Source organism: Myripristis murdjan, chromosome 10 (assembly GCF_902150065.1).
Source record: "Myripristis murdjan chromosome 10, fMyrMur1.1, whole genome shotgun sequence".
In the NCBI taxonomy this organism is placed as follows: Eukaryota; Metazoa; Chordata; class Actinopteri; order Holocentriformes; family Holocentridae; genus Myripristis; species Myripristis murdjan.
In genome coordinates, this window is record NC_043989.1 from 8,530,912 (window position 1) to 8,543,051 (window position 12,140).

Consider the following 12,140-nt stretch of genomic DNA (forward strand, 5'->3'; position numbering starts at 1 on the left):
TAATCCGCAAGGGGGGAAAAAAAATCTGATGCAATACTCTACGTCGGTGCGTTCAGAAACTGGGTTGGGACCAGTACTTCAGTCACAGCCTGCGTCTGAAATTAACTTTTTGGCACAACTGCCAAGCTCTGCTCAGTTGAAAAAAAAAAAAAAAATACCTGCCAGGAATAATTTTAACTTCCAGAATAACATATATCTGTCATAGCATTGTGCAGTATCAGTCATCAGGTCAGGCTTATAGTTCAACATGAGGTATACTGAAATTCAAATTATGAGAGATCATTTTGAAGCATTATGTCATTGTTTTGATATTTTACTAGCATTTGGCATTTGGAGGGAGTTATGGGAATATTAAAATGGGTCTCCAAATTATCCTGCAAGAACAACTAATGTTTTTTGGCCACTAAATTACAGTTTTATGTGAAGCGACTGCTATTAGAAATGATGCCATTGCCTTCACAAGTCCATGCAATGTAAAAGGCTAAATAAACCACTCTAGTCCAGTTAGTTAATAGCTCAAAAACAAGGTTAATTTCATTCAATGAGCCTCTGCATTTCGCTTAATAAAGCTACACATTAGCTCCCACAAATTCAGATTCATTCCAGGGGAAAAAAAAAAAAAAAATCTGAAAAATATGTTTCTCTAGAGAAGGAGATGTTTGCAAACCAATATAGCTGAATGTGGTTTTGAAGGAAGAAACCAAGTAAATGGGGAGATGATCTCGTTTTTAGGGGGAACTCGTGCATGGTAAGAGTTCACGTGTGAGGTTTTCAGAGGTGGGGTGGGGTAGAAGTGGTGGGGGCCGGGCAGTGCGAAAGGGATAAGTGCGCTCTTTTGAAGATGAAGCAGTTGGATTAGTGTTATCTGAGATCCTTGTTTCCTTTCCTCCATCTCTTTCTCTCCAGGTGGAGTGAGCGTAAGACTGCGTGGACCGACGACCCGACCGACAGACCGACAGAGGTTCAGAGGGGACGGGGGGGAGGGGGGAAGCGGCACTGAACGAACGCCACAACCAGACGAGGAGGCAGAGGGGAAAGTCGTGAAATCATCCAGCAGCGATTGTCTCAGGAGAGCGTAGGAGGAGGAGGAGGAGGAGGAAGAGGAGGAGGAGGAGGGGGGCGGTTGGTGGTTGGATACCCAGCATGCAGGCAGCATGGAACAGGTGAAGGAGCAGCGGCCTTTCTGCTCGCTGTCCAAGAGCCAGAGAGACAGAGAGAGAGAGCGCGAGAGAGAGAGGGAACGGGAGCGACGTTACACTGCCTCCTCGGCCGACCGGGAGGAAGGAGCCTGCCGCGTGCCCACTCAGAAATCCTACAGCTCCAGCGAGACACTCCAGGCCTTCGACCATGACCCTTCACGCATGCTGTTTGGAGGCAGAGTCAAGGAGATGGTCCACAAAGAAACTCCAGACTACAGCAGGCCGGGTTCGTGAGACCAGATGTTTTTTCTTGTCATTTCCATCTGTGAAATATATTTACATTTTAGTTTAGTGAAGTTTTCATAACTGTCTGCGACCTCTCCGTGGTAGCCGGATTGGTCAGTTTACTGCGGCAGGCGTGACTAAATAGAGGTCACTTACAAAGGTTAAGGCCTGCGTGGTTAAGGCCGGCATTATTAGTGTGAGTGAGATGGACAGCCGTGGTTGCACAAATGCACAATAGGCTTTTGTTGTTACATTGGACAAACAACACAATCCTTGTATCCATTGTTCATTTATTAACATCTTACTTTTTGGCATCTTACGCTTTCCAAATGTCCAGAGGAAAAGTGGAAGACAAATCCGCTTTGTTAGACATTAGTAAATACAACAAACACCAAAATCCCAACACCCATGTTCATTTACTGTTTCTAATGAACTGGCATGTCACTAGTAACATTTTGTCGTTTATTCTGTTTACTAAATTCTGACAAATTGCCATCTTACGGTTTGATCTTCCACTTTGCCTCTGAAAGTTTGGATAGACAAGATAAAAAGATAAAACTGTAACATGCTGATTTTTGAGACATTAGTCAATAGAACAAACAACAAAATCCCCGCATTTGTGCTCATTCGCCTAATAAATAGTCTAACAAACACAAGTCACAGACAGATCTGTCTAACAAATAGGCGTGCTACAGATTTATCTTTCCAAACTTTCACAGAAAGAGTAAAACTGACATGGGGTGTAATACAGTGAAATACAGTCTAATAGTGTGACATTTTTAAATGGTCCTACCTTGAGTATGTTAAAATAATAAGGAAAAAATGCTCTGAAAATAACCTTCCGCTTTAATTGGCTGTTTGAAACTACTCTAATTTCTGTAATTAAAAAGTTTGGGCAGTTTGTTCAGTTTTATGGCACTCTCTTGGCTCATAAAATTGCAATTAGAAAATCTATCCATAACTCGCGTGCATTTTGGTGCTAATTGGAGCCCACTTTAGAATTAATAGGAATATGTTGAAGTTGTGGGAAGAATGCTAGTTTTCTTCATTGCTTATTAAAACTGGGGCATTTAATCTTAACGAGCATCTCGTACAATATTACATTAAATGTCTATTTTTATTCTATTCCTCTATTTGTGGAAGACAAAGTGAGGATATTTTGTGCTGCTCACTGGGCTGTGTGTTTTCAGACTGATGAGAAGTGATTATTAATATATTGTATATAATGATCTCTTCAAAATGGTTTGGAATTAAATCATAGGGATTCTTTTTTTTTTTTTTTTTTTTGCTGTAATTTCTTAATATATATATTAACAGTTTGCCTTGCCTTTCAATTGGTTTCCAGCGCTATTTCCATCAGATTTTTTTTCTTATTGGATCAGTACGAAAAAATATAAGGACAAAAATTAAAATGCTTTACTCTGACTTTAAATTTGACTTTAAACAAATCCTGGCATGTTTGACACTGTGCAGCAGTACAAGTGTGTGTAGGGCTGACCTTGAAATCCTTAACAGCAATAACACTGCAACAACAGTGATTTCTCTTAATTTGAAGGAATGATTCTCACCTCAATTGACTCTTTCAAGCTAAATCTATGTTTTGAAATGAGCACTTACAATTTTATCATATATCTGCTCTAATGGGTACATGCAAAGAAAAATAAGAGGAGGCAGAGTTTTCTTTGTGCATTGAATAGCTTTCCTAAAACAGAACAAAAAAAAAAAAAAATCAGGTGGATCACATGAATGAACATGTTTGACACGGGTAGCTGGTGTCATGAAGACAAGATGGCTGAACCAGTTAGACCTAGACGACTAAATCTGTCTGACGAAGGTTTTAACACATTTGATAGTGAGTGAAATATTTGTTAAAAATTAGTTTGGTATTATTAATGCTATTGTTATCATTATTGTTGTAATTATTATTTTCTTATTATTTTTTGGGCCTCCTGAGCATGACATGCTGTTTTTTGTTTACTGGTGAAATGCTTATGGCCTTTATTTTCCTTTTTTATTTATTTATTTATTTATTTATTTATTTTACATATTGCAATGACTTTGAAGACAGTATATTTAATTTTCAGTGAATGCCAGTGCCTCAGGTAATTCCAAATGAAAGGAGAGACAGAGAGAGAGAGAGAGAGAGAGAGAGAGAGAGAGAGAGAGAGGAAAAGGCAATTATTTACTCTAAAACAAGCTGGCTCTGAATGAGACTTTCTCTAAAAAAAAAAATAATATATATTTTTTTTTCATATTTAAAGACCATTTTATTATTATTTTTCCTTCAGATGATCTCAGAGATTTAGGCTACCAAGCAATTTGGGATTGTACCCACATCACGTCACATCTCTCTTTTTCTTTCTTTCTTTCTGTGTCTTGCTCTCTTGGACTTTTTTACTGGTTCGTTTCCATGTCACAGTGCGTAAAAGTAAAGCAGCGAAAATGATCCTAGGAATGAAAACTATCAATTTGGGTAATCTCTGGGAAAGGGATTTTCTCCACCTTTAAAAAAAAAAAAAAAAAAAAAAAAAAAAAAAAAAGCATTTTTCTCATGCAGTTTGTAAAACCACATCCTATTAGTCCACGTCTACGATCTAATTTGAGCTGCTCTGTTTATTTGACTTGTTTTTGAGCATCCTTGTGAGTCACTGTGTATCAAGCAGCTTGGGAGGACGCTGTTACTTGTTAAGCCTCTAATTTAACAAAAACCTCCTCCTCCTTGCCAGAGTAAGTGTGCTGCACTGTCCCTGGTTTTGGTCATTAATTGTGTTGTTGCTTGGTTTGTTAACTTTACAACTTATGTCGTTAACAGGGCAGACGTTTTCGCTGAGGCAACTCGGGATCTGTGAGCCATCGACTCACAGAGGTTTGGCGCTGTGCCCTGAGACGGGCCTCTCCCACCCCCTCAGCAGCTACTCGAGAGGACCGGTCGCTACAGAAAACCATGAACCTGTATCACCGGAACGTACCATGGCTCTCTGGGGAAGGGGGGCGAAGTCTGGGCAAAATTCATGCCTCTCCAGTCGCTCCAATTCAGCACTTACCCTCACCGACACAGAAATGGACAATAAATCGGACAATGAGATGGGTGAGTTGGCCACACTTTTCCTTCCTTTATCTGAGAACGTTTGTTCACTTGCGTCGCATTGCGTTCACCACTTTCCAAAGGGGAGAAAAACTACCTTGAAAACCAGCAGCCGGTTGCATTGTGGTCGGTGCTGCGGAAAAGGCCCCGATTGGTGGAAGTAAGTGGGAACGTGACTGGTGGGAGTGGCGTCCGGGGAGGCATGTGCAGCTGCCTTTCTGCGGATCAAAGGCGTGATCCCTCACCACATGCGGAAAAGAATTTGGTCTTCCGATTGAGTGGTTGCTAGTCACCTGGTCCTCTCCACGGGGAAGGAGAGGAGTTTGATAAAGTTTCCCCATGGGCTAGCGTGTAATCAAAGATAGCTTTGTATGCCTCAGTCTGAGATTTTGCTTAGAAATTCTGCAGTGGTTGACCGGGCATGCACAATGGCTGATTAAATGGGTTCAATGGTTTGAAGTGCAAATTTGATCACACTGGAAACCTGAGATGGAGGATTGAAGTTCTCCGTTTGAAGAGGGCAGATCTTTGGTGTATCAAATTGAGGCAATGAATATAAGATCGCTGTGTATCTGTATTGTTTTTCAATTCATGTTGTGTTCTGATATATTTCATGTGCTCTTGTTTGTTTGTGTTTAATGTTACATATTGGGGAGGTTAGAGGTCACAATTTGGAGAGGCATGTGGATCTCTGAAGATTATTTCATTGGCATTCAGGGCTGATTTTTAACAGCTTTTTTTCCCACTCCAACATAACATTGTGTTTGATGTGAGTGCTTTGTCTCTTATAAGCTTCTGCTGTAAGCAAATAGATTTTTTTTGTCCATTACTGTATTTATCCTCTCTGCAATGTTGAATAGCTTGCTATATTTAAGTGCACAGCTTTGAAATTTCTTTTTCTGATATTGATTCTCTTTCCCTACAGTGTTTAGCGCTCATCATACAGTATGACCTGTCATCGTGAAAACACATTCAGAGTAAAGTTTTAATTATTTTAAAAGTGGCAAAAGAGTGGCAGGCAGTTAAGATAATTACGGTTGATTGCTCCTTCTTGGCCAGAACATTAAGGAGAGGGTAAAAAGGAGAATGTCTTGTTTTCATGTGCTATCAATTTTTATTCTAAAAACATTGGCTACAGGCTGACATTTAAGACAAGTCATTTTCTTAATGGCAGTATTCATCATAGAGAGCTTGTCTCTGTGGGGGGAACCGAGTGAGTCTTTTACCTTTTCAAAATGCCATCAAAATTCAAACCAATGTATTTGTTCCAGTGCCTGCCCTCTGCTTTGGCCCAATACACTGTACATTTATGAGTCACTAAAAGCCCAGCCTAACCACAGAGGTGTCAGTAAACATAACCCTAACCTCCTTAGTGTTCACCTCTAGTCATATCTGTTGCTGTACATGCCAAGCGCGAAAGCGAATCACCAGTCATTTCCATTCTCCAAGGCAGCACAGCGTCTGGCTTCAAAAGGCCCTCTGCAGCTCCGACCTGCCCCCCCTCCACCCCCCTCCTCCTGCCGCTCTGCCCCTCTGGAGTTTCTTTTGGAGACATCTCAAGGAGCTGTCTCTGATTAGCTTTAGTTGGTACAACGTCCCACTGAGACTTTAATCTAACCCAGCATTGCTTCTATTATATGAATTATAAGAAGAATAAACAATACCTGCCAGTTTTTTTTTTCCCTCAAATTCCGCACCTGTTAAGGTTACAGAAAGCACCTCTCAAATAGTTACATATATAGATTACTTTTAAGGGTTTTTTTGTATTATTTTTTAACCAAACCTCATTTTAATACCCTGGGATTACTCCATAGGAAGATGGATATGGGTCTTAGGGTAATTTAAAATTCAAACAGTTTTTTGTTCAACTATTTTTGGACCTAAAGTCCTTTTTTCATTATCCAGATTTTTAGCCGGAGCAAAGAAAAAAAAAAAAAAAAACTCACCACTGTTCCACCTCTATAGATCTTGGTCTCTTTTTTTTTTTTTTTTGTCAGGAGGCATTGCACTTTTGACTTTCACTATTTAATGAAGCAGCTAAGAGAAATGACCCATCCAAAGGTTTCCATCAACTGAATATGCATGCTGAAGCTCCGACAAGGGGCCGTTCAGCCCCACTTATTCATAAATGAACTCAATATTTCATTCTAATTCGTTCTGTTCTACAGAGTGTTCGACACAGACAAGTACCAAAGTCTCAGCACATTCATAGAGCATAGCATCTGCAAATGTTAACCTCCATGATCTAAAAGGGAGAAGGCCGAGATTAAAGATGAAGCGGCAGTGACCATCTTGTGGTCTTGCCGCTGGAAATGAGCCAGTGAATGCAGCCACAGAGAGACAGGATTTGCAGGGGTTGTTTTCTAAAGTGCATCGCAAAGAGCATATGTGATCTAACATGTTACATTATCTTTTCAAGAACCATTCTGCACATCTGTATTCATTCCTCTTGCTTGCTCCAATTGTAGTTTACCTGCGAGTTCAACACCAATTCTAATTCCAGTATGACTGCTACTGTACTGTACCTGTACTGTTGCACCACCATAATGTCCATTTATGTCTGAGGAAATTCTTTTCACTCTGAAAACGGTTGTCCAAGGTTTTTCTATATAAAAAACTGGCAGAGCATGATGGCTAAACTTTAGTTTTATGTATTACAAGGCCATAAAAGCTGGGGTTATATTTCATAATGTTTTCAAGCACGGCATAAAATAGTATGATGGGTTAAAGGAAAAAAAAATCATTTAAAATTACAGCAATATTTCAAGCGTCACTTTATGGGGATCATAAATTAAGTAAAATGGGATATTTTGTGTATTAAAAACAGGAAAGCATTTCTCATAGCACAAATTTGAGTTCATTTTTTTTATTAGTTATTATGGACCGCTATCTGTTGAGTAGCTTGCATTGAATGTATGGTTATGATTTATCGTATGCCTTCGGTGCAGTTCCTTGGAAACAGTACTGAGTGATTAAAGCATCATTTTATTAATTGATTAAAGCATCGTGATACTGATTGATGAAAGCATCTTTTCATTGGTTTCCTAGTTGTAAAAAAAAAAAGTGGAACGCCATATGATCTGAGGAAATCTTCAAATACCACAACAGATGATCCCATACTTTGTTGTGTTATGTAGCTTTAGGGATCTTAGTCAATCTATAAGCATAAACAGCATCTACACCACACAGCTTGTCCCTGACCAAAGAGGCAAAACAAACCCTGCTCCCTCCCTTGCTTCCTCTATTAAATATATTACCTTGAATAATGAATGATCATTTTCCCACTGATTATCCGCTAGCCTACAGTGATGCACTTAAAAAAAAAAAAAAAAAAAAAAAAAAAATCTCTCTGTCTAATCTCCTGGTGAGAAAGAGTTTAAGTTCATACACTCATAGTCTTACTCCGACAGTGATGGGATTCCTAAAGAAATCACAAAACAAAAACAAAACAGAGCAAAAAATCTCTCATTGTTTCATGTGACTTTGTTGCTTTGACAGGTATTGGCTGCTCATACTGTAGCCTTGAAGTATGCCTTAAGTGTCATATTGACATATTATTGTTTACAGGTAGAAGCCAAATGAAACAAAAAGCTGTCTCAAACTGGTGCGTTCCATATTCAATTATTATTTTCAATGCACACTTGACTACTGAAGACTAGAAAAGGGAAGAGGTTATCCAACTAAAGCCGTATTCACACAGGAGTATTGCATCAGGGCCTTGTATGATTTATGAATTACCTCCATTTTGCGGAAAGGATACACATTAGATAATGAAATTTGATGAAATCACTGGTGCCTCAGATACAGTTGCATGAGGTCCAGATTTTACAATTTGTCACATGATTTAACACAGCAAACCTCGAAGTTTATGTTGGAAATGTGCTCCTTTAAAGATTTTTGCAGCTACCTCCATTTTACGTTACAAGGGGGGGAGATAAAAATCACATGTCTAGATAGAAGAGGGAGAAGAAGAATGAGAGGAAGGAAAACTGAATTAGCCTCCCAAAAACCAGTTAGGGCTGAAATTACAGAGTTTGATTTGTATGGTATTAGTAGTCCTCACCAAAATGAGGCAGTTCATTTGTGCTGGAATTTTTACTTTAAAAATTACACTCATGGCGAAGTCTTATAGGATTAAAATTACAGGCAATTTCTGCAATTATTACAAATCACCGGATGTCTCCTGGTTATATTAGTCCGGTACGGGGCTTAAAGGTTTTGTTAGGATTTTTTGAAGTGGGGTTGCATGAGGTACTTACCCATAGTCGGTTTATAGTCATTTTATTCCATAAAGGAGATGGCGGTGCCGACCATCATCTACTGTTGGGAATACACTGATAATGGAAAAGTTTCTCATAAAACTCTACTTCAAAACATCTGAACTAACTCTTTAACAAGACAAGTTGTTTTCCTTGGCTGGTATGGCCAGTTAAAGATACTGTCTGGAAATTGTTTTATTATCTTGGAAAGTGAAAAATAGAAAACATGCACTCCTGCCTTGTCTTGTAAAAAGTTCACATATATCGTGTGTCTCAGATGGACACAAAATAAACCCTGAATTTTGGTGATGTTCACTGTTTTTGAAGACGTACCTTTTTAACCTTTGTTAATTGGTTATAATTAGAAATGTACATCTGCTTTGCTCAAGTATTTACAAAATACAGTTGCAAAACCTATGTAAAAGTTATTCTTTGCTGTCCCATAGTGCCAGTATTGGTATCAAAAGCCTAGAAATTACAGTTTTCAATCCAAGAATCCAGTATAGCACTTTGCTAACAAAGCCAACTGCATGGTAACTCTCTTTCAGTAGGGTTCACCATTCTGCAGGTTTTTTTTTTTTTTTACTCTAAACTTTAGTTTGTCGATTACATTCAGTATTGCTATTACGCTAAGGACTTAATCCAAGTGTTGTTGTCACATTAATATTGTTATTAGGCCTTTAATTCCAAATATCATTATTATGCAAATTTACTTTATCATGTGCAGTTGCTTTGTGGGGATAAGTGAGCGCACGGATGGAGACAGACTTTTCTCTAGCCTTAGGTTGACTATGCCGGCTTCAGAATCAATATTATACCCCTCATAAAACATGAATGACTGCACGAAACAGAAACACAGCATGGCCCAGTTGAGTTGTATTCCTAATAGGGTGTGAAAAAGCTTGCACTGACTTGTTAGGTACTGCAGCTACAGCACTGCAGTGCCTTGTGACAGCTATCCCAGGCTGGTATTAACCATCACACATGGGCTTTATTGCTCAGTGGGAGTGGCTAGATGCCTGCTGACCCCTGGTTAGGAGAAGCCACTTTCCCTGCAATGCCTGTCATCCTTTGTTAAAGAAGCATCGCTTGTTCTGACCTGCACCTTCAGTTCAAAGTCATTTTTGAGCAAAAAATATGCGCCTTTCATGTATTCATGAAGGCTGGCCAGTGTGCATGTAAAGTCCCTTGTATCTCACATGAAGGTACGTCTGTACTCCAATGTCCGTGCCCTGGCCTGTTTAAAATGGACCAGATCACAAAACAGCTTCAATTTATCTAAATCATAGGGGCACCTAGCAGTCGTACACATTTTACAGTTAAGTACAGCTTGCAGATCCATTGTGTGAACCGTGCTTGTAAAAGGTTAATTAAATCAGCGGAGAAGTCACGGCAGTGTGTGCTGTAACACAGCAAGCTCCAAAGGGTTTTGGGTAGGAGTATGAAAGCATATTAGAAACCCTTTTTACATGATGTTGTGTATGCATATATTTGTGTTTTCTCTCTCTCTATCTCTCTCTCTCTCTCTCTCTCTCTCTCGCTGCCTCTGTCTCTCACTGTCTGTTTTTGTCTTTGTCTCCCTGTGTTGCACACACTCATCGCACTTTGTTTCTCACACTTTATCTCTCTAAGATTAGAACACGCAAGCAAAGAGTGCAGACATTTACACACACGCACGCGCGGCGTCATACTGACAAAGGTGACACACCATCTGTCAAACTCCTGTCTCAGATCTGTGCCTTGTATTGTGACAGTGGAATAAGGCTATTGATCGTTGCAGGCAGAAATTCTCCTTCACCACTTTCATAATTCAGCATGGCACAAGCCGACCACAAAAAGAATAAATAACATCAGGTTTTTTTTTTGTTTTGTTGTTGTTTTTTTTAACGGTCAGAAGGGCTGACCATGTGTGATGTGCTTGACGAAAACCTCCGAAACTGGCAGGGAAAACAGTTTCATCACTCGTTGAGAGCTTGCATTGTGTCTGAGCTTTAGGTGGGGCTCATCGCTTGCCTCATCAAAAGAGGAGGTGTGCTTTGATTGCCGTCATTTGTTGTCATCATTTCCTCCCTTGCTGGTGCTGTCACTTGTTAAGTGATCACATTGTTGGAGCTACCTATCTCAGGGTGACAAGGGATGTAGGACACGGCGGTGACGTGCTGAGGTGTCATGGCAGGCATTGTGCTCATTTATCTTGTGCAAAGACTCTGGTTTCTATTTTTGTTTTAGTTTGGAGAGCCAGGTAGGGGACAGTTCCCCATTTTGTGTGGTGGAAAGGTCGATGCCATTTGAACTCTCGTTAGAGCAAATGGCTCATTGACTGCCAGCACAAAAATTTAGATTAATCTATTTTATAAGTCACCACCATGGTATGTGGTATGTTAGACACTATATCAGTATAGTGGCACCTGCATGTGTGTTTCTGCCTGCCTTTTGTGCAAGATGTCGCAAGCACAATGATGAGTGTGAGTGTCATACATACACCATAGGTATCCCCTATAGAGTATAGAGTCTGATTAGATACTGGAGCACCTTGCTGCATACATTTTCATTTTAATGAGGGAAAACAGATTTTCCTGTAGATACTATAACAGCTTAATGCTTTAATGCTTAAAGAAGCAGAGTTCATATTAATACCACCCATATTTTATGTGAAGACAAGGAATGCTGATAGAAATATATGCCAGTTAATGCATTATTTCGCTTAATTGGCATGATTGGTGATGTTTATGGGTGCCACATTTTATTGTTTTTATCAATTTAACACAATTTTCTGTGGTCTTTGAAGAGCTTTATGCGGTTTATAGCAATAACAAAAGCCTAAATCCAACTTTTGTGGTGTTTATTTCTAGCGTCTCTGTTTTTGTTTTTGTTTTTTTTTTCCACTGTAAAGGACAGACGGTTTTCTTTTGTCGTTGATTTTATGCTAATGAATCACTGCTCTAATTGGCTGCCTCATTGGAAGGTTTGGCTTTCAGCTCTGACGAGAAAATCTAGAGCGTGAGTGGGCCTCAGTGAGAGGGAGTGCTTATTCACCTTGAGCCAGTCAAATGCGGATGATCTGACCTGAGTGATGTCACTAAGCGCCTCAGATGAAAATTTTTTAAACGGGCAAAATGGGATGAGTTTGAGATTATGCATGCACTCGGCTATTAGATGCAACAAAGTGCTTACCTGTGTAATGGCAAGGAAAAGCAATTTTGCAGGATGTGTAGGGCTGTTGCAACAACCACATCGCTGCAATATGGCGGGCGTGTGATGCCTACCTCGGGGTTGAGCTCATTACCATCATCACCACATTTTTTTTATTTATTTATTTATTTATTTTTCCGGGTGAAAGTGACAGCAGAGCATATGGTGTGTGATATGATA

The 12,140-nt window shown here is 39.6% G+C and overlaps 1 protein-coding gene across 1 annotated transcript in view; it reads left to right on the plus strand.

Annotated features, from left to right (window-relative positions):
• Window positions 1-1,154: 1,154 nt before the first annotated feature.
• The window catches only part of LOC115366788 (teneurin-3), a 130,730-nt gene continuing 119,744 nt past the window's right edge, over window positions 1,155-12,140 (plus strand). The window contains exons 1-2 of the mRNA XM_030062417.1: window positions 1,155-1,425; window positions 4,237-4,512. Of these exons, the coding sequence (XP_029918277.1) occupies window positions 1,155-1,425; window positions 4,237-4,512 (547 nt within the window). The remainder of the gene's footprint in view (window positions 1,426-4,236; window positions 4,513-12,140) is intronic.